The sequence below is a fragment of the Fusarium poae genome, chromosome 4, assembly GCF_019609905.1.
Source record: "Fusarium poae strain DAOMC 252244 chromosome 4, whole genome shotgun sequence".
In the NCBI taxonomy this organism is placed as follows: Eukaryota; Fungi; Ascomycota; class Sordariomycetes; order Hypocreales; family Nectriaceae; genus Fusarium; species Fusarium poae.
Genome location: NC_058402.1, coordinates 1,257,694 through 1,278,578, shown reverse-complemented (window position 1 = coordinate 1,278,578; position 20,885 = coordinate 1,257,694). Strand labels below are relative to the sequence as shown.

At 48.9% G+C, this 20,885-nt stretch overlaps 6 protein-coding genes across 6 annotated transcripts; 2 read left to right on the top strand and 4 right to left on the bottom strand.

Moving 5' to 3' along the window:
- Positions 1-59: 59 nt before the first annotated feature.
- FPOAC1_010520 (uncharacterized protein) lies at positions 60-803 on the bottom strand (the record flags this gene model as incomplete). Its single annotated transcript, XM_044854909.1, has 3 exons — positions 60-463; positions 534-576; positions 630-803. The coding sequence occupies 3 exons, from the start codon at positions 801-803 to the stop codon at positions 60-62; spliced, it is 621 nt and encodes a 206-aa protein (XP_044702222.1).
- Positions 804-6,557: 5,754 nt separating this feature from the next.
- FPOAC1_010519 (uncharacterized protein) lies at positions 6,558-7,049 on the top strand (the record flags this gene model as incomplete). The annotated part of the gene is made up of 1 exon (XM_044854908.1): positions 6,558-7,049. One exon carries the CDS (start codon positions 6,558-6,560, stop codon positions 7,047-7,049), a length of 492 nt encoding a protein of 163 aa, XP_044702221.1.
- A 2,177-nt stretch (positions 7,050-9,226) lies between these two features.
- On the bottom strand, positions 9,227-12,710 carry FPOAC1_010518 (uncharacterized protein; the record flags this gene model as incomplete). The annotated part of the gene is made up of 4 exons (XM_044854907.1): positions 9,227-9,443; positions 9,494-12,362; positions 12,413-12,555; positions 12,619-12,710. 4 exons carry the CDS (start codon positions 12,708-12,710, stop codon positions 9,227-9,229), a joined length of 3,321 nt encoding a protein of 1,106 aa, XP_044702220.1.
- Positions 12,711-13,301: 591 nt separating this feature from the next.
- Positions 13,302-15,627, top strand: MCM5 (minichromosome maintenance protein 5; the record flags this gene model as incomplete). The annotated part of the gene is made up of 4 exons (XM_044854906.1): positions 13,302-13,438; positions 13,497-13,623; positions 13,672-15,080; positions 15,135-15,627. The coding sequence occupies 4 exons, from the start codon at positions 13,302-13,304 to the stop codon at positions 15,625-15,627; spliced, it is 2,166 nt and encodes a 721-aa protein (XP_044702219.1).
- Positions 15,628-16,247: 620 nt separating this feature from the next.
- FPOAC1_010516 (uncharacterized protein) lies at positions 16,248-18,037 on the bottom strand (the record flags this gene model as incomplete). The annotated part of the gene is made up of 2 exons (XM_044854905.1): positions 16,248-17,780; positions 17,837-18,037. 2 exons carry the CDS (start codon positions 18,035-18,037, stop codon positions 16,248-16,250), a joined length of 1,734 nt encoding a protein of 577 aa, XP_044702218.1.
- An 825-nt stretch (positions 18,038-18,862) lies between these two features.
- On the bottom strand, positions 18,863-20,564 carry FPOAC1_010515 (uncharacterized protein; the record flags this gene model as incomplete). Its single annotated transcript, XM_044854904.1, has 2 exons — positions 18,863-20,108; positions 20,218-20,564. The coding sequence occupies 2 exons, from the start codon at positions 20,562-20,564 to the stop codon at positions 18,863-18,865; spliced, it is 1,593 nt and encodes a 530-aa protein (XP_044702217.1).
- Positions 20,565-20,885: the final 321 nt, after the last annotated feature.

The window sequence follows — 20,885 nt, the reverse complement described above, 5'->3', positions numbered from 1 at the left end:
CGTAGGGAAGTAAAGACACCTAGGGGGCACAGCAGCATCCTCGGGAAACGGGTAGGTAACTAGAGTGCCAAAGCAACAACTCCTGCCAGGACAAGAGCCCCCATACTCCAAGTTTCCCTGGTACCAGCGGCGACGGGTATGGCAGGGGGGCCAACTGGGGTCTGGGAGGGCCCAGAAGGAGGAGGAACAATGGGCTTCTCGGGGCTGGTGCTGGGACCTGTTTCCTTGGGGGGTGAAGGGCCAGATTCCTCAGCAGGAGGAGGTACTGGCTTGGGTCCTTCAGGTGGAGGAGGGCCTGACTCTCCACCAGGAGGAGATGGTGGCTTTGGTCCCTCGGGTGGAGGAGGACCTGACTCTCCGCCAGGAGATGGCGGAGCAGGCGCCTCAGGAACAGGGCCGGTAGCCTGAGGAGGAGGTACAGGCACTGCTGGAGGCGGAGGAGCCTCTGGAGCTACTGGACATTCTGTGAAAGTGTTAACAACATTGTTCAGCCAGTATCACACAAGACATGTCTGATAGAGTGGTTTACTCACCCGTTACGGTAATGTAAACTGGCTCCGTAACAGTGACGGGTACCTGAGGTGGGTTAGGTCTGAATAAACTCAAGTGAAACAGTGATTTCGACTCACAGCCGGAGGGCAGTTGTTGGAATTACCTCCCAGGCTACCCCCAGTAGTGGCAGGCGGCTTGGCTGGGGCAGATACCTCCTCGCCCTTCGCGCCCAGGCCTGGCATAGATGGGAACTCTCCAGCAATGACACCTGAGAGTAGCATGGCCACGGGAAGAGTCTGAATAGTCTTCATCTTTGTAACGAGTGAATGAGTCGTTTGACTGGTGTTTATATTTAAGTGAATGATTGAGTGTCAGGATGATGGTAGAATAACAAGTTCACCAAGGGAGAGCTGGTCTCTTTTATACTTGGTGAGCGCTTACAGAACAGCTATAAAATTGCCTCGAAGAGGATGCAATACTCAAGGCGAATCATGCATGGTGTTAGAGCATTTCTGATCAGTATGGACGTCACGGAGGAAGCCGCATGGTTGACATGAGTTCCTTCAAGCCATGAAAGCTACACATGAGGAGTACGAGGTGAGAGACGCGTCAAGTCAACTCTTGTCGTCATGAAGCATTTCGAAGCATCACAACTTCATGCTTAGATGCTGTGGAATAGGTGAGTTTCTATTGGATTAACAACTCAATTATGCATGAATAAAGTTCAGGGGCGACAGCGGGTACCTGGCCATAGATGTCATAGATGAATATCAGGAGGTTGGTGATGGATATTGATTGAAAGGTGCTTGTAAACGAGCTCTATGGCGTTCAGTATTGTTTCCGACATCCAGAAGCTTCTGTACAGCGCCCGAATGCCAAATTTTGGTAAACCGGGCGAGATCGGATATGTGTTTTAGAAAGAGGCTGATGCGAATTATCTGGCTCTAGAGTGGTCCATTCACTCACTCACTGCATGTCGCCATTGCCATCTACAGTGCATTTATACAAAATATGATACTATAATTTCTAGAATCTATCTACATCATGAGACAAGCGGTGAAACAAAGGGAGCATACGACATCTGAAAGTATATCGTCTGGCAACGTATATTCACCACCACTAAGCCTAAGCTCAGCTTTCATGTATGCAGCATAACTACTTTACAGATTTTCTGGGTCAAGATCTACAGCTCCTCAGAGTCTTTGTGTCTTCTTCATCTGCACCTTTCCATTTATTTCGTTGGTGGCGCCTCAAGTTGTCATGGAGTTCACACGTACGAGTTCAGACTTATTTGTGAAGAGAACACCGAGGCAATCCCTTATAACTATACGTCGCCAAGATTACGGTCTTCGCCGTAGGGTACAAATAGGCTAAAGATCAAATAATAAGAATAAATATAATATAGTTATCTATAAGTAAGTTCTAATAGTAATGGATGCATTATTTCAGATTAAAGATGAAGTGAGGTAGACGGGGAATGTAGGGTAGGTGTCCAGACAATAGGAAGTCACTTAGTGCACGTGACCCTTGAAAGTAGAGACATGATCATGCGGCACTCCCACTCGCCCGCCCCTCGACCGAAGCAGTCCCTCTTGACCGTGATTTCAATGTTTCCAGGGAAAGATTCTCCCAAAATCGCCGTATTTATCACCAAGAAGCTTCCTTGAGCCACCTTACGTTTGTTTTCTGGATCAAACGAAAATTTGGAACCATAAAGGATACTGCAACACCACGTCCTTTGCAGCAGCATCTTGTACTCGGCCCTCACTTCTACTCCCTTTGCAAACCAGCCTGCACACTACCGGACTGCGTGAAAACCTTGAACATCAATCGGCCATGTCAAATCCAACTTTTAGAAGTCTCCAGGCTCCTGCCCGATGATGAACGCGCACACCATCTCTGGCGGGTTGCAGTAACCTAGCGTTGGACGCAATGTCCGCGCAAGTAGTTCTCTCTTAGATTGACCTTGATACAGGAAGCCCTCCGTTCTTAGATTCCACCTACCTCTCAGACATTTACCCGGACACGGTGAAAAGTCTTCTGCCTGATGCCTTTGCCCCAACCAACCAAGCACTATTGTACTACAGTACGACGTTTGAAGCTGAATCATCTGGTGCTAGAGCTAGCCAAATCAGCTGGACTTGATTTGAAAAACTGTTGCGTACACAGTCGGGATTTCTCTACCACATGGAGGATCAACATGACAATGGCCGGTTCCCGTTACATTCTGACCAAGGAGCTATGCATTCCAACGCCATCCATCTGCTTGACAACGCCTTCCGTGAGCGAATTTCCGCATCACTCGTTCTATTTTCTGGACTACGAACCTTGTTCCCAAGCCCGAGCGATGCCTCGTTGCATCATAACAGAGGGGTTCTTCTTGCCCGAAGTGTGCCGGCAACTTGACCGCGAGCGGGGTTGTCTTCGGTGACGGATCAGATCCAGCGCTCTCGGCCACACTTCATGACGGCGGCCGGGTGGCCGGTCGGTGTTCGAACTTGTGGATCTTTCTGACTACTACCTGCTACTCTTAGATCACAACCACTGACATTTTGTTCTCGACTGCACGCAAAAGTAGCGCACCACATAAACTAGGGCATCTGACAAGTCAGGCATTCAATTGTGGAACTTGCTGGTTAGCATTTCAATCGCCCTCTACCAGTCACAAACGACTCATTGATGACTTGAATACTGAATTTGGCTAAGAAAAGAAAACTCTGCTCTGTATCTTCCGCCACGATGGACTAGGTCAACTGGACGACAAGACCCAGAACTTGATACTATGCGCATCCTGGTTATAGCTGCATCGAAGAAAGTCTCGACAACAGTCTCCAGAAGGACTGGACAGCAGTACGGTGCTTAGCCCTCCCTCCTTCTCATGCAGGCCGATTCGGAATCGGCTCAGATTTGGCAGTTGCGTTGCGAGTCATCGCAACGACGAATCCCTCGACGGACATCGCTGGTTATGGAACTAAGTGACTTGGTTCATGTCTGGCGGAGTGTTATCAACTGTACAGTCAGGTACAGTATGAGGTAAGATGCTGTTGATCGTGCCTCATCGAACAAGAAAATCCGGTCAACCTCGATATAGATCAAGAAAGCTTTGACACAATCCTTGTTCAAAAACATTGATCGACACATCAACAACAAGGCAGTCCGTGATATGAACGTACGTCAGACTTTACAACTGAATTTGACAGAGCCCGTGGCAACGGACGGATTGCCTAAAGGAATACTGGGTAATAGCAGCACACTAATAAGCAATTACATATGCGGACACACACACACACACACGCACACACTTGGAAGCTTGGCTGCAGAACGTGCAGAATAGAGGCCTCTCTGGGCTGAGCCGACGATTCGAGAACGGTGCTAAAGCCACGCGGCGTTGGCACCGTCCATGACAGTTCTATACTGTGTTGGACAGACGGCCTCAAGAACAAAGAGGGAAGAAAGTCCGCGACGTTTTTAACGCACCAAGAAAGCATTTTTTCATGAGTTCCCACTCCGTTTATACGACTCCGTTAGTTCCATGCCTTAGTGTGGGCGCCTCAGGCAGGAAACTTGGCCCATCTTGCCTGCCTTCTCGGCCAACGTAACCTGCAAGGCGCGATTATCACATAACATCACTAATATCACAGATAGTCCAGCAAAGAGGACGCCATTATGATTGTTTGCGGTCCAAACCCCACAATGCCATATTCGTGCCTTAATGTCCCCAACGCTTCTGCAGTATAAGCTACTTCGCTTGGACGGGTGATGAATCAATGACCCAGCATCTTGATCGTGGGTTACAGGGATGTGAGCGTTTTTAGCATGTGCTGCTTTAGCTGATGATTGGTGACGCGGCAGCTCTACCCTGGTTTCCGATAAGATGCTCAGTTTTTCTGTCAAGAAGCGTGGCATTCAGGGACAGTTGATCGCCAGGCACAGTCAACGGTCTGGAAATCCTGCCCAACTATGCTTAACTGGCAGCGCAACGTGTCAGATGCCATACACCGACTCAGTCCCTCTCCTGGGTATAGGTGGTCAATTAATCAAGCCTGAAGCACTTGGTTAGTCTTTCAACAGGGTCTTGGCCCTGTGAAGTGACAGAGTGGCTGTCGCGTGCCGAGCCAGATTTTGACTTTTGCAAAGGCGAGAGCTTATTAACGACGGCATCGCTCAACGGGGCCGTCAGGAATGTTCGCCTGTTAGTGTCCGCACTGAAAACTCTGTTTTGAATTTTCAGATTCAGAAAAAACACAATAGCCCCAATCTATTGATTCAGTATCCACGTGCGATCAATAAAGACATACTAAGCAAAAAAAGTCACACTGTCGTCAGCGGTTGTCCGTGGCCAGGATATTCAGAGTTTTCACCGAGTCTCAGGTTGTTGTGCACTACGTAGTAAGTGCTTGCATGGGACCACATTATTCCCGGCCAAGTACATACTCGCAGCGAAGTGGGAGGAGAAAAGTACGGTATTGCTGACGTGCGCCTTCAGCCTCGGGTTACAATCAACCCTGCTCGTCTCCTACCATTCTCACACCCATTCAGTACTGAGCAGTCTTCGAAACAAGCCTTCCACAGTCCGACCACATGGACGCCTGTCAGGTACCAGGCACTGATGGCAAACGTACAACCAATAAGGGACCAGAAGTGGCTGGCAGAACCAGGCCGACATGCAGCTAGAAGAAAAATTAGAGCAAATTTGTGGGTTCCCCTGTGGTAGTTGCCAGCTTGGCCACACCCTTGCAGCTTACATACATTCGACCGGTACGGTACTGTAACCAGCCGCGGAACGGGGAGCGGCTACGCTGAATCGTTGACAGACGCCTTTTCTGTGCCGGTTTGTAGGACTAGACTGACAGGGAAGTGTTGCCCTAGTTCCATACGAAGATGGTCTGAGGAGAACTCTTGTCTCGAGCTGGCCCTTTGCTCTTTGACAGGCCTTACGAGTTCATACTGTACTGTGTTACCGTCCCGCCTTCCTGGGCGTTGTCTCTTGTTGTCGCGCGCTTAATGTACTTCAGTGTCTCGGGTGCGAACTGATGTTTGAATTGAGGCTCTAGCTGGGCAAATTGTTTCATTTCGAAGCGGCCAATGGGTTCATCAAAACGGCCCCTTACAAAGAACAGACAAGACAACCTTGAAAGGAGCTTTGAAACAACGGCCTTACCTCCCTTTGTTCGCAAAAGCTTATGTATAGAACCGGGCCGCAGTTAACAGGCATTCACGGGCCAGTCAGGAACAACCAAAGTGAGTCCACACCACCACCAGAACAGGCACCGCGGTGTACACAAAATACTGTATGTACATACATTCAATAACGGTACCGCCTTGGATGATGCGAGGGAGGCTTGAATTCATCACAGCGAGTGCGCATGCGGGGAGAGAAGAGAGGAGAGCCCTCGGTATCACCAAACTTGCAGATTGTGATTCCTGTACAGTGTTGCCGTGCTTCGCTGTCCTGTGCGTGCTATGCTGTGTTGGCCGACGAAGTGGTTCTTATCACATCCATCCTCACCACCCCACAACACCACCGGGAACTCTTTTTGTAGGGTCCGACGGGTCAAGACACTAGGACAACCTCTTCGTGTATTGTCTCCACTGAGGCGCCGAGTGTTTTCCTTGACAAATTTGATCTTGAGTACGTACCCTGCTCGTCTAGCAATTAACTCACAAACTATGGCAGACAGCGAGGATGGGGTGCCAGGTCTTTGGGTTCAATCATGTTCAGATCTCGTTTATAAAACGGGACTCATCCCCCTTCTCCAGATGTTTGTTTTGATCAACACACAACACAGTCCTTCCGTTTCAGATCACTTTCTTGTCTTCGGACGATCATTCCTTTGATTCAAAGCTTCTCATTCCTTTTGGAAGTCGAATCTACACAATCCCTGAACAATATCACGAGCTAGTTCTCGATCATCACCAATCTACTCCATCACCTGGAGTAACTTTGACTATCACGTCCTGATTCAGTCTTTCTTCAGACACTGCACAAATTCATTACTCTTGTCTTGACGACAATCGAGAAACCTTGACAACCCAATTCTCAATCCAAACCAAAAACCGCAAAAATGAAGTTCGCTACCGCTTTCATTGGCCTCGTTGCCTCTGCTACCTATGCTGCTGCTGCCACCGTCACCTTTGTTACTCTTGATGACAAGGAGCGCACCATCATCTTCACCCCTGACCCTGGTTTCGAGGGTCCCGAGTCCGTCACTGTCAGCAGTGCTAAGGAAGTTACTGTCGATTTCCCTGACAAGTACATCGGTAACTTCTACGCTGTCCAGAAGGGCCATGAGGACAAGCCCGGTATGCTCGGTGAGGTCACCTTCGGTGGCTGGAACGGCAAGACCTACTTCGACGTCTCTGCTATTGTCGACCCCAACGACAAGGACAACGTCAAGCAGATGTGGCCCAAGGCTGGCAACAGCCCCATGTCTGGCTGCGAGACTTTCCCCTGCGACAACGCCTACTGGCTCCCTGACGACGTCCAGACCAAGGTCACTGAGGAGGTTGACCTCATCACCACCCTCGGTTCTGGCGCCAGCCCTTACTCTGCTTAAGAATCTCTATTGCCATCGCCCAAGCGGCGGCCCTTTCTCTTCACTTCTTCCCTTACCCTTTTCACCTTTTCACGCCGCGGCGTTGAACACCGCATTGACGATGTCATGAATCCCTTTCTACACTACACGATTGTCATTTTACATACCCTGAAAGATACCCCTCGTGTGTTGCAATACCGAGGCCTTTCGTTATAGACCTTTGGGCTGGAGCAGTTGGCGCTTATGGATGGATGGATTACCCACACAAGACAAGGACAAAACAGGACTTGAGTTCCATACCTTGGAATTCTACAAAATATGCAAAGCCGCGTCACTCTTTCTCGCGCTTATGCACCATCACAGGCTTGATGCCTCTTGTATTAGCAAGAGGGTTGAGGCTGGCACTCGTTCTACATTACCCAGATTCTTACGCTCGCTGAAACCTAGACCATGTCTAGAGAAACTTTTACATACAATTCTTGTATATATCACGGGGCGCAAAAGCTCCTTTTCCAAAAAGACGGGATCATCCCTTTTTGACCAACCATTTTAGACTTTAGACTTGAACATAGAACTGAACATAGACGTTTGAACTTGACTCATTCAACACTCTCAAAAGAAATTCGACCAGTGACATTCCAACCAAGAACATGCTACCTGTTGAACCGACTCGTGTGGTGGGAAGAGGTGACAAAGGAAAAGCCACATGCAAGCTTGAAACAAACTCCCCACTCCTAAGCGTTTCTTTTTCTGGCACACCACACTCCTATCCGTCGTTCATTTGTCGAGTACATACATGAAGCACTGTACAGTTTACCAACCTCTTGCTTACTCGACATTACCTACTGTCGAATCAAATCACAAGGTTGCGTTTATCGACAGGCAGGACACGTCAGATACTACGCATCACGGCCTCATGTCGTGTCTGCAGGTACAAGGTTGATCCCCTGGTCGGGATGTAACATGGCCTGGATATAGTAGGTTCCGGCTCTAAAAGAGGTATTATTGCGACCTCCTAGTAATAGCGCTGCTTCTACGGATACGAAGCACAGTTGTTTGGTAGAATTACAAGGGATATCGTATAGGATACGTAAAGATATTCTAACAATAAACATACCGAGATTGGGACAGCCTGTCAATTGAGTTACAGCAGATCACGAATTGATTGATCAACTTTATTGCAGATCACTGCCTTGTTGTCTCTCATCCGAACTATTTAAGGTTCACCCACGAGGTTCCCCCTTCTTGGCACAGTAGCTTCTTTGTACGACTGAGCTGCACATGTCACATCGAGATGTTTACTATGAATAATAATTCTTGACGCGGGATTGTTATCGTTTCCGCGTCCCTTGCTTGTGCAACTTCGGGACAGAGTGTCAACATGTGAATTTCACAAGGGGCTGAGCTTTGGTTGTCGTTGGTTTCTTGGCGCTTTTAATTTTCGGGTCCCTAGCACATGCCGATGGTACGGCCCTCTACTCTAACATGCGAAATTTAACAAGAATGCTTCATCATTGGATGAGAGTCCGGCTGCTCAGACAGACAAAAGTCAAGTGAAGAAACCAGAGTCGGATCCATGCAGCTCTAAGCGACCAAATCCTGTCAATACAGGAAATGTTGAACTGTACAAAGCATGTTGAAAAATGCTACCTTGTAATGGCAAAAACGCCGCTGCCGGAGAGGCGTAACGCCAGAGGAGGACCCTGACAAGATCTCGGAACCCGAGTGGGCGGCTTCCGCCAAGATGTGACGGGTTACTCCCGTTTACGCCCTCCCGAGTCCTTCAAGAGAACGTCAGCTTGTTGAACAAAACAAACGACCGGCCAGGGCTTGAGACAGGAATGCTATGAGGTCTGGAATGCGGGTCGCGGAAAAAACACGATGAGCTTGACGCCAGCCGCGATGACTAGTGTTCGGTGGTATATAACTCTGAACTGTGGGAACTGAGAAAGTCCCGCAGTTTGAACCTGCGAGGATCGAACTCGTCAAATCTCGTACAGTATGTAGATAAATCCAAGTCTATAATGGGACGGTAGAATCTAGGCGAAATTGCTCCCTGTTCGCTTGTTCGTAACTGATATAGGCCAAGCATCAACGACACAAGGTGCACTTTGCATAAGCGTGGTATATAACCCTCAGTCTGGGCCATCTCGGCTCAAAGATGGCATGATTATTCAAGTCGTCGTAATATTTAACTTCTATTCCTTCTTCTCCGCGGGCTCCACAGCCTCTACTGCTGCTGCAGCTTCGTTCTCTTTGGGTTCATCATCCTTCTTTTCTGTTGTGGGTTCAGTGGCTGGTTCCACTGTCTTGACGTGCTTAGACTTGATGATCTTCTGGAGATACTCTCCCGTGTCCCCGAATCCATCCACCTTGCCAAGTTTCGTTGTCAAAAACTCAATATCATTATTCATACTGAGAGAGTCATTAGCGGACATTCTATGAGTGGGTCGCGTAACACATACCTCTTGAGGCCAGCTTCGGTCTTGGGGTCTGCATCTCTGAGACTTGACCCAAGCTGATCTCTGTAACTGGAAAACACAGGAAGCATAATCATCTGGATAGATGTTTCGGGCAGGTGCTTAGTCAAAACCCGATGAAGAGTTGTTGTCTCCTTCGCCAATGTTTCCATGTATGGATGAACGCCCTTGCCCCCATCCGCTTCCCAGTCTATCGTCTTCATTGTTCGTGAATGAATGGCTGCTCGACCACTCATAATTTCAACAAGTTTCTGGTAAATGCTGTCCTGATGCTCTTGTAACAGCCGCCTGATCTTGTCAAACTCGCCCATCAGATTCGAAAGGCTTGCGCCCGATCCAGCATGTCGTCGCACAAATTCCCTAATATGTGGGATCAGAGTAGCTGTAAAAGACAGCGCCTGAGAGGCTAGAGCCAGATGTTTGGTCGTAATGTTTTTCAGGCCAGCTGAGCGAGTCGCACCGGCACCAAGAATAAGTTGCGTACATCTCGAGTTGAAGAGCTGAAGATACGTAATCAGAGACGTCGCAATATCAATGGTCATTGACGGTATTCCGTTGATGAGATGAGAAAATTTGGCGATACCGTCCAAGCACAAAATGGCCGATTTGGGCAGCATAAAGGTTTCCGAGTCAATTGTAGCGGTCCTGATTTTCTCTTTGCTGGTCCCATTCGTCTCAATAGCCTCTTCTTGATTAGAATGTTCCAATTCAGCATGGGGTATCCAAATCTTGGTGCTGTCAGTCCACTCTTGAGGATCATGAGTACTGCTGCCCAAAATTATATTCAGCAATTCTGTGTTCTTTTCATTAAAGTCCTTGGCATTCCATTGATCCGATTCCATGCCTTGAGCCAATTTCTGCATCTCGGCGTCACGATTCTTTTGCACAAAGTCTTTGATGTGTCCATTGACCACATTTTTCAGAGATGTGCCGCTTCGGCCAGATATCGACTCGCATTCATTGGCAAAATAAAGGTTCAACGTGAAGTAACGCAGGAAAAGAGTGAGTGGTAGCTGCACAGTTTGTTCTGCCCGCACCTTCAACACCTTGACGATCTTTTCTATCGCCACATCCACTGCCTGGCCAAGGAGGTTGGTGATATCCAAGCTCTTGTGCAGCTCCTCCTGAACCTCAAACATTGCGTTATCCATTGGGTTGCTTGGAAACCTGTCTGGCCTCGGGCTAGAGATAGGCGACCTCACCGGTGGTGATTTCAAAGCATCAGCTTGTGCATTATCAGTAAGTGAGCTTGTGATTTCCAGCAAGACTTTGACTTGGGTTGTAAGTCTCCTGAGTGTCTCTGTGACTCCGATGTAGATTTTGACAAGAAGATCTTCGCCATCTTCGGGATCCAGCGCCCGCAGATTCCGTGCCAGAATGGACGACTTTTCTTGATTTGATAGATGACGGCCGCCGCTTGCAGTAGAGACTGACATCATGGATTCATTGTCATCATCCGTAGAACTGGGCAAAGGTCGTCTGATCAGGTTGCGAATCTCACGCAAGACAGATTCTCGGTAAGCGACTGTTGCAGCAGCGATATGCTTCGCTCGGTGCAATCCAACCATGTTTGGCAATAGTTCGGCTTTCAACCCATCGGTGTTTGTCAGATATGTTGGGAAAACCGAGGGGGATCTGGTATGGCCAGCCTTGGATCGATTTGCTGACGCATCCCATCTAAGGAGAATATCTGGAGATGACACTGACTCGGCATGTCTCCGCAAGTCGCGGACCAAGATATCCTGGAAATTGGTCTCGTATGCCTTTCCAATGCGCGTACGCAAAAGGGCCAGATCGGCGTTGACGCCTTGCAGAGCTGAAGCTGATCGCAAGTCCAACAATTGTATTGTGGGTTGGTCGTCAGCCGTGGTATCCCTTTCACCAGCAATAAGGTTCTCGAGCGAATCGATACTCGCAAGAGCCTTGTCGATTGCACCCTCATCTACCAGAGCCTCGCAGCTCCCAACACCATCCGCGATCTGCTTGAGTTGAAGCACGGCATCGTTGAGCTGGCGCAAGTTTTCCTGGCGTCTCCGCTGGTGGACAATCTGCAAACCCTTGGTCGCAATCTCCTCATCAAGTGCTTCGAGCTCTTTTCTTAGCGTTTTGATTCTCTCAACGGACTCCGCAGCCTCCGAATGCAGTTCTTTCAAGGATCCCAGTGCCGTAAAGAATGTAGACGAGGCGGTTGAAATGGAGTTGATCAAGTGAACTTCAATAGTGTCCATGTACCAAGATAGCTTTTCTTGCAGGATCGCGTTGGTAGCAAGAGCTTTCCGCGGGGCCGCAGCGCTTCCGTTAAGCGCACCCTTCCCATCCTCGGCGTTGGCAGGTCGAATAACCTCGGATCGTTCGCTCACGATATCGAATGTGCGGGGGTTTTCGAGATGAAACTCTTCGTCAAAGTAGACAGTCGGAATGGTTGACAGAGGTGGTGGTCCTTGTGTGGATCTTCGGATAAAGCCAGCGCTTGGTCTTCGGATTAGATTGTTACCATCGTTCGAATTCATCGACGAAAGTGATGCAGTCGAGCCCTTGCGAGTTGGCCGCGGCTTTGGGCCCGGCCGTAAATACCCATCACCGCTCGATTCTGTCGGGGTATCTGGGCGATCAGAACGCTGCTCCTTGTTGGCCTCTTCATCGCTTTCCTTTAGTCGTTGCAGCTGCTCGTATAGTGCTCCAACCTTGGTCAGGTATGGGCTGAATTCTTGAACGTCGACCTTTTTAATATTCGTCAAGCTAACTGGGGGGATATCCCGAGCTGTCGGAGGTTTGTGCGCAGTCGAAGCTGGTGCGGAGGTGTGAGGTTGAAGACCAGTTCGAACAATTGGGGGCTGAAGAAGGGTCGAGATAGCTTCCAATGGTTAGCCATTGCGATGGAAGGTTCCATAAACAAAAACAAACCATTCTGGCTCGATTCATAAAGAGAAGCAGCCAAACTGTTGGGAGCACTGTCAAGAACACCTCCTACTGAGTGAATGGAGCTTGCCGTAGAGCCACGTCGCGCTGACGGGTGGGGATGCATCTGAGGGTGTCTATGGTTGTTACTGCATCACATGTCAGATTCATACACAACAGACAGCTTGAGAAATAAAGGTATATATAGCTACCTATGAAACGGAAGCTCCCCATGTCCCAGAGGCGACAAGGCCGTGAGGTTGTCGGCAGACCTGGCTGCGGTTGGAGAGCTGGGAGAGTACATGATCAAGGAAGCTCCGGCTGAAGTGAGGCAAAGGAGCTTGGAAGACGAGTGACGAAGTGAGTGGGCTGGTGTATTATTAGGGTATCATCGCTGAAAGAACCGAACAGAAAATACGGTAGTCAAGAGGTCTTTAGGTAAGATTGGAAATAGTAATTAAGTAAAGACAAGAGAGGGAGTGAAGGAAGAATCAAGAATACGCCGTCATCACCAAAAAGGGTTATTGGTTTATTACAGTACTGTACCTGGGGTAGGTACCTTGTTCGTCTAGACACCTTGTAAGTTGCAGCTTTGGAACACCCCTGAAGATGGACGATGCACGTGATCCAGTTCATGCTTTGAGTTCTAGAATGCCTCCCGTAGGTACCTAGGTACGTACAGCAGGTACTATACGCGTCGCGTTAGGTGCACGCTTCATTCGTGCCTCCGCTAAATTGACAAAGCAGGTAGGTTGCCCCCCAACTAGAATGAGCCCCTCCATGATTGCTCCTCTGCAAATAATCCCCCCTGTCTAAAGTCGATTCTCAAGCTTAACAAAAGGACAAAGCAGAGGAATACTCTCATTAATCATTCACAACCACAAACAATCACAAGATGGATCGCGGATCAGTTTACTCCGCTCACGTCTACGAACCAAGTTTCGGTGAGAATGGAGATACTCGGCTGCAACTTCAGACACAGCTGGAAACCTTTATCCTCGACTTTCGCCTTGACAACAATTTCGTCTACAGGTTTGCGCTACGCTGAGCATCATGTACAAGACGATCAAACATATTAACCATCTGGTAGAGATCAGCTTCGAGAGAATGCGCTCCTCAAGAGGTACTTCTGCGACGTTAACATCAACGACTTAATCAGCTTCAACGAGGAGCTGGCACACCGACTGGCTTCTGAGCCTGCCGAAATCATTCCTCTAGTAAGGAATACACCACAGCGAATAAACTTTACCCCTAACGAGCATTAGTTCGAAAACGCACTAAAGAAATGTACACATCGCATTGTCTTCCCTCACGAGCCCAAGATTGAGATCCCCGAACATCAACTTCTCCTTCACTCAAACGCCGACGATGTCTCGATCCGCAATCTAGACTCCGAGGCCATCTCACGGCTGGTACGTGTACCGGGTATCGTCATTGGTGCCTCGGTCATGTCATCAAAGGCAACAGAGCTCCATATCCAATGCCGCAACTGCGGGCACACACAGAACATTCCTGTCTTGGGAGGTTTCACGGGTGTCACTCTACCCCGGCAATGCTCTCGAAGTCGAGTCCCTAACGACCCCACACCAAAATGTCCCATGGATCCCTACTTTGTTGCCCACGAGAAATCTCGCTTTGTTGATCAACAAATTATCAAACTTCAAGAAGCACCCGATCAGGTCCCTGTGGGAGAACTGCCCAGGCACGTCCTCATCTCAGCCGATAGATACTTGACAAACAGAGTTGTTCCAGGTTCAAGATGTACTGTCATGGGCATCTTCTCCATCTACCAAAACAAAGCCTCCAAGAACTCCTCCAACGGCGGTGCTGTGGCTATCCGTACCCCATATTTGAGGGCGGTCGGAATCCATTCAGATATCGACCAAGCAGCCAAGGGCAATGCGACTTTCTCAGAAGAAGAGGAGCAAGAATTCTTAGAAATGAGCCGACGGCCAGACCTTTACGAGGTTATGACTGACTGCATTGCCCCCTCTATCTATGGAAATCGTGACATCAAGAAGTCAATCCTTTGCTTGTTATTGGGAGGCTCGAAGAAGATCCTCCCCGATGGAATGAGGCTAAGAGGAGACATTAACGTGCTCCTTCTTGGTGACCCTGGTACCGCCAAATCTCAGCTTCTGAAGTTTGTCGAAAAGGCAGCCCCTATCTCCATCTACACATCCGGAAAGGGTTCGTCTGCTGCGGGTCTGACGGCGTCCGTCCAACGTGATCAATCCACGCGCGAGTTTTACCTCGAAGGTGGTGCGATGGTTTTGGCTGACGGTGGAGTGGTGTGTATTGATGAGTTTGACAAGATGAGAGACGAGGACCGAGTGGCGATCCACGAAGCTATGGAACAGCAAACTATTTCCATTGCTAAAGCTGGTATCACGACCATCCTCAACGCACGAACATCAGTTCTGGCTGCTGCCAACCCTATTTTCGGTCGATATGATGATATGAAGACCCCTGGAGAGAACATTGACTTCCAGACTACCATTCTTTCGCGTTTCGACATGATCTACATTGTCAAGGATGAACATAGCCGTGAAAAGGACGAGACAATGGCCAAGCACGTTCTCGGTATTCAGATGAACGGTCGGGGTACTGAGGAGATGGCCGAATCTGAAATCCCCATTGACAAGATGCGAAGATATATCACCTACTGCAAGACGTAAGTTTTTTCTTGTCTGTTACCCATCATCCTGCTTATACTGACATATGATAGTCGATGCGCTCCTCGACTTAGTGCTGAGGCAGCCGAGAAGCTTTCTTCTCACTTTGTTTCCATTCGTCGCCAGGTCCACGCTGCTGAGATGGAGGCTAACACTCGTTCTTCTATCCCCATTACTGTTCGTCAGCTTGAGGCTATCGTTCGTATTACCGAGTCTCTTGCCAAGCTTGGTCTCTCTCCCATTGCCACTGAGGTTCATGTGGACGAGGCCATTCGTTTGTTCTTAGGCTCGACCATGGATGCTGTTAACCAAGGCAGCAACCAGGGCAGTCGCGAGTTGAACGACGAAGTCAACCGCCTCGAGGCAGAGCTGAAGCGACGCCTTCCCATCGGCTGGAGCACTAGTCTATCCACACTCAAGAGGGAGATGGTTGAGGGTAAGGGATATAGCGAGCAGGCACTTAACCGAGCTTTGATGGTACTGCAACGGAGAGATACAATCATGTTTAGGAACCAGGGAGCTCAGGTTTACAGGAATGGTGCTTAATGTAGGAGGGAAGGGTTTGTTTGGCCTGTTAACGAGTAATGAGGCGAAATCATTATGACATTGTACAAATTAAAGATACCAAGACTCGATATCGCATTTATATCTGCCTGCCAAAGATTTGATAGTCCCATCGTCATCTAAATAGCCTAAGTATGATCTAAGCAGCATAAAATGATCTACTAATTCCGTCTCTTACGTTCCTTGTGGCAATTTTTTTAATCTTTTAATACTCTGAGGAGGTGACGGTGACGTTGAACGAGTGATAGGGATCAGTACACTTGCAAATCATCATCACGAAGTCGAGGCATTAGTATCCTTTACCGTTCTCGTCAACTTATATCCCCTGAATGTACTATATATGATAGGCATCATAGGACTCAACTCCATTAAGCTGACCGATCACTCGCATGGTTGGCCCTACCGGTGCGTCAAGCACGTTGTATTGCATGAATCACCATATCAAACAATTGTTCATCCCATGTTGATGGACCCGCGGTTCATAATCCTTCCAAATCGTAAGAATTGGTCCTTCATCCTATATTGTACTATTTAGTGACCCTCAAATTGATGTTCTTCTAATTATCGGTATTGTAGTTCGTGACTCTCGCTAGCATCTCAATTTAATCATCGAAACCGCCCCATTCATCGTCCTCACTGCTATCACTCTCGCTTTCAGATTCCTCCTCTTCGCTGCTCTTATTATTCTTGGTGTTTTTCTTTTCATCTCTTGTAGTCAGAGAAACGGTCTCGCCTGTTGACTTCAACGTAGGCATACCAACAACGTCACGAACGATAGCGCCGTTGTCATCTCGCACATAAGGACCCTCGTCATCAGCAGGGGCGTCATCTTGTTCGCCAGATCGGACAAACCCAGCGACGAAGAATCCCATCACGCCTTGTCCATCATCCTTGTAAGAGCGAATGCAGCCTTCTGCTATCTCTTCGTTGCCCTCGCATGCTTCGGGTAGCCCTCGAACCGGCCACTCTCTCATGCCAGAAACCTGGTCCTTTCGTAGAAGAATACGCCAACCTCTTCGTTTGGCAATGTCGGATTCGAGAGCCCTCATGACGACACGCTCGTTCTCTTGCGTATGGATAGAACAAGTCGAGTATGTGATCTTCTTTGCTGATGGGAACCGGAAAGCATGTAACAGAAGAACCAACTGGAAGGATGACAAAGCCTCAAGGCGTGCTTCCAGATCCTTCTCTGATTTGATCGCTGTTTCGTTTCCATCGTCGTCTATCATGACGCTCTCAGGGGCTGGCTCGACCTTCTCGTGTTTCCTTTTGCGGTTGTTTGGTTTTGTTGGTGGCGTTTTTCCGTTGCCGCTGTAAGGGTCTGGCAAATGAAGTTCCGGCATCGAATCTCGCCCAACGATTCCGCTCCCTGAGCAACTAGGATCCAAAAGCAATGCTCCAACTGACTTGTAGTTATCCGCTGTGGGTTTCACTTGCATGAAGTCTTGGCCAAATCCAATCTTCGTGACAGAATCCGAACCAGCGATTTTGACCATTTTGTGAAGTACCTGCGCTCTTCTGGGATCTTTCTCAAATGCATAAATGGTTTGCTTGGGCGAATCGAATTCGGGCGTATGTTCCTTGACAATAGCTGCCAGATGTGTTGTCTTGTTGCCAGGGGCGGAGCACGCGTCGATCAGGTCTCCATCTTCTGCCCTCGGATCCAAGAGATAGGCCGGGAAACAGGATGCTTTGTCTTGAAGAATGATTTTGCCAGAGGTATAGGCTTCTGTTTTGGTGAGATCGATCCCTGCAGTGATTGCCACGAGATTCGGCACGTGAGGGTCGATGTAGATGAGTTTTCCAGCATTGGTGACAACCTCCTTAATCGATGTCGCCCTGGTGTACTTGGAGAAAGTGGTCTCAAGCTGTTCCTCCAATGTGCTCTTCACAGCGTTGACGCGAACCCATCGAGGGTAGTTTGCTTCCTCTCCTGCACAGTCCCTCTCAACTTGCTCTTTTAGAGCCTCAATTGTAGGCATCTTTCTGCGAAGCCGCCCAAGCTTGAATTCTGAGCTGATGCGCGCTTTGTGTCTCTCGATAGATGCACGTAGGCCATGGCTTTGTGGAAGCGCAATTCCCTTCTTTGCTAGCAGGAGGTCATGGACAAGAAGTAACGACAACGTTGGTGTGAGCTTGATTCATAATTAGCATACATTTTTAACTTATAGTAAATAATCAAGGCTCAAACCTTTCTCTCCAATTTGAGAAGCTCTGATTTCTCGATCACTTCTTTCAGGATGGGACTCCATTTGCAGCTCTCCAGGACTAAGGCATAGACCTGGTTAGGAGCAGACTTGAGGCCCTTCTTTTTAAAAACACGGGACTTCAGACTTCCGCCTTCAGATGAAGACCCTGTCAGAATCTCAGCCGCCTCATGATAAAGAGACATATTTGAGGCGATTTGAGATGTTGTCGAATGAGTTGAAGATGAAGATGAAGAAGAAAATTAAAGTGAGAATTGGCTGGTATAGTGGTTTAACCGGAGCTTAGCCGACGGCAAGATCGTGTAAGTCGCTCCCGCCTGGTATTGATCGAACTTCATGACAAAGTCTTGTCAAAAACCACAGAAATCCGCTTTACCTGGTATGTCATTAAGATAAATTGTGTTGACTTCTAAATTCTGGTTTGTGTTGTCACAATACACTTCTTACGTTTGAGTGCATTCTACACGTCTACAAGATCGCCTTGAACTGATATTGCTGAAGAAAAACTGTCATTGAGGCAGTCCATGACAAATGTACAACAGGTCAACACTATGTCAATCGCAGTCAAATGTTAAGTTTGATTCACTTGTATATGTTTGAGCCGGTCGCTTTGTATGAAATGGGTATCTGCCCTTGATTCATAATGGGCGAAAGAAGTTGCGCCTAGCGCAATCGGGTCCTTGTCAGGCAAGGTATGTCCTCGATAAATATACATGTTAAGAAGCGAATCGAATCGAATCATCCAACCATTTTCCTCCCCTCAACTTCCCAAATTCCATTGCACCACGCAAACTCGAATTGATAAAAAAACAAATGCCTTGCCGTGAAATCGCCGTCCCTATATTCTCCAGTCCAAAGCAAAAGGGGGTCACTGGGACACCCCTCTTATACAAGATGCGTTTTAATAAATGCATCGTTGTAAACGAAATGTGATAAAAAGCTTTGGCCACCTGGGCTGCTATACATGTTATCATATCAGCAGTCGAGGTACTCTGGTGAGAATGCAGAGTTTAGTGACGGTGGCTGCGGCGACGGAAGTTGTTGAATCCGTTGCCATGCTGGTGGGCATGTCGTCGAACGGGATCCCTCTTGTAAGCAGGAGCAGCAGCAGCGTCCTCAGTCTGAGCAGGAACGCTGGCTGTCTGAGTGACAGTGACAGTGTTCCAGACGGTATGGACGCGGGTGGACTTGCACTTCTTGGGTTGATCAGGCTTGCCGAAGATTTCGGTTGGCTTGGGGGCGTTGGCGAGAACGCTAGTAGCCTCGGCAGCGGCATCGGACACAATTTCGGGGACAGAAGGCAAAGTAGGCTTGGGAATGGCGACGGTGGGCTCCTCGGCGGGCTTAGTGTACTGAGGCGCCTCAACAGCGGTAGATTTGTCCTTGGGAGCCGACTTGGTAGCAGAAGGCTTGACGGAAGGCTCAGCGGAAGGCTCAGCGGAAGGCTCAGCGGAAGGCTTGCTGGGCTTCTCGTCGTCGTCACCCTTGTTGGGCATAGAGGGAGCATCGCCGTAGGAGAAACCACTGAGGGGGTTGTTTCCGGGCAGCTTGTCCAAGGTACCGGTGGTCTTCTCATCAATCTCAGACTCGATTGTGCAGTCGTCCTTGTTGAGACCATAGAAAAGACCGGGGCAGTTATCCATACCCAGAGTACCGGCGTTGCAAGTATCAATGATGTGCTTCAGGAGCTTCTCGTCCCAACCAGCCATGAAGTCAGCGTGGCTGCTGTAACCAGTAACGTCACCGTTGGAGAAAACAAAGGGCTGCTTGCCCTCTCCCTCAGTCCAGCGGCCCTGGAATTTGTTAGTGTTCCAGTAGGCCTCGTAGAAGAGATGAGGGACGTGGATCCAGCCCTTGGGGCAGTCAAGGTAGCCATCGTTGTCCTCGGGGTAGGCCATGTTGTTCTTGAAGTTGGTAAGGCCAGCCTCGGGGTTGTAGCAGGAAGGGAAATGAACATCAGCTCGGAGAGGAGAGAAGGTGCCGTCACAGGTTCGGTCAGGGAATCCGACACCCTCGTTCTTGGTGATGGGGTCACCAACACCAGCTGTGGTACCGTCCGATTTGGCATCCCAAGAGGGGGTAGAGTAATCGTTGTTGGCGCGAGGGCAGGTCATTCTGGCGGCATTGACAGGACCCTTGGAAGGGTCAAGGTTGGGCTTGGCACCAGCCTTGGGCATGGTACGGGTCATGGCATCACCAGCAACAATCTGCAGACCGGCAGGGAAAGGCTTGATCTCATCATGGGTCTTCTCGAAGCTGGTGGGGACATTAGTGATGTGCGCAAAGAATGGCAGAGTGAGATAAGGTGAGACATGGGAGAGGGGCTTGTCGCAGATTGACGAAACACTGGGGAAATTATACTTACAAGTAGTAGGCGTTGAAGTAATCGAACTCAACGTCCTCAAACTTTCCAGACTTGGGATCTTGGAAGTAGAGACTGGGGAACCAGTAGGCACTGTTGTCACCCTTGATCATGGCGTTACTGCACTTTGACTCCATGAGATCCTTTCCAGTGGCGCTGGTGCTGAAACCGCTTCCACCCATGACGTTGTGAACGTGAGTAGAGGTCTCTCCAGGGAAGAGAATGGGATCCATGCGACCTCTGGTGAGCTGCTTGTTGGTGAAGCGCAAGACAGCGAAAGTACCCTCCTCCTTGGCGGCGGAAGCAGCACCGGCGAGAAGCGCGGCGGCAGCAACGAAAGTGGACTTCATTTTTGATGATGTTTGTGATATTCGATGGATGATATTCAAGTAGTCACTTTAAATAAAGTGTTGTGTGAAAGATAGTTGAAGAGCTGGCGAAGAAAAAGTCTCTAGGACTCTGAGCACTGGAAAGCGGAAACTTGCTAATTCTTCAAGAAGAAGCGGAAGAGAGGAGAACCAGTGTAAGGCGGGGGAGGGAAGCACGCAGGTGATACCGGAACACCTGTGATAACCTAGAATGAATGTTTCGTTTCGCAACCGTCCAGACTCGTTCAATCACTGCCGTTGATGTGCGTGGTGTGATTCAAAGCGGACGAGGTTAGAGTCGAA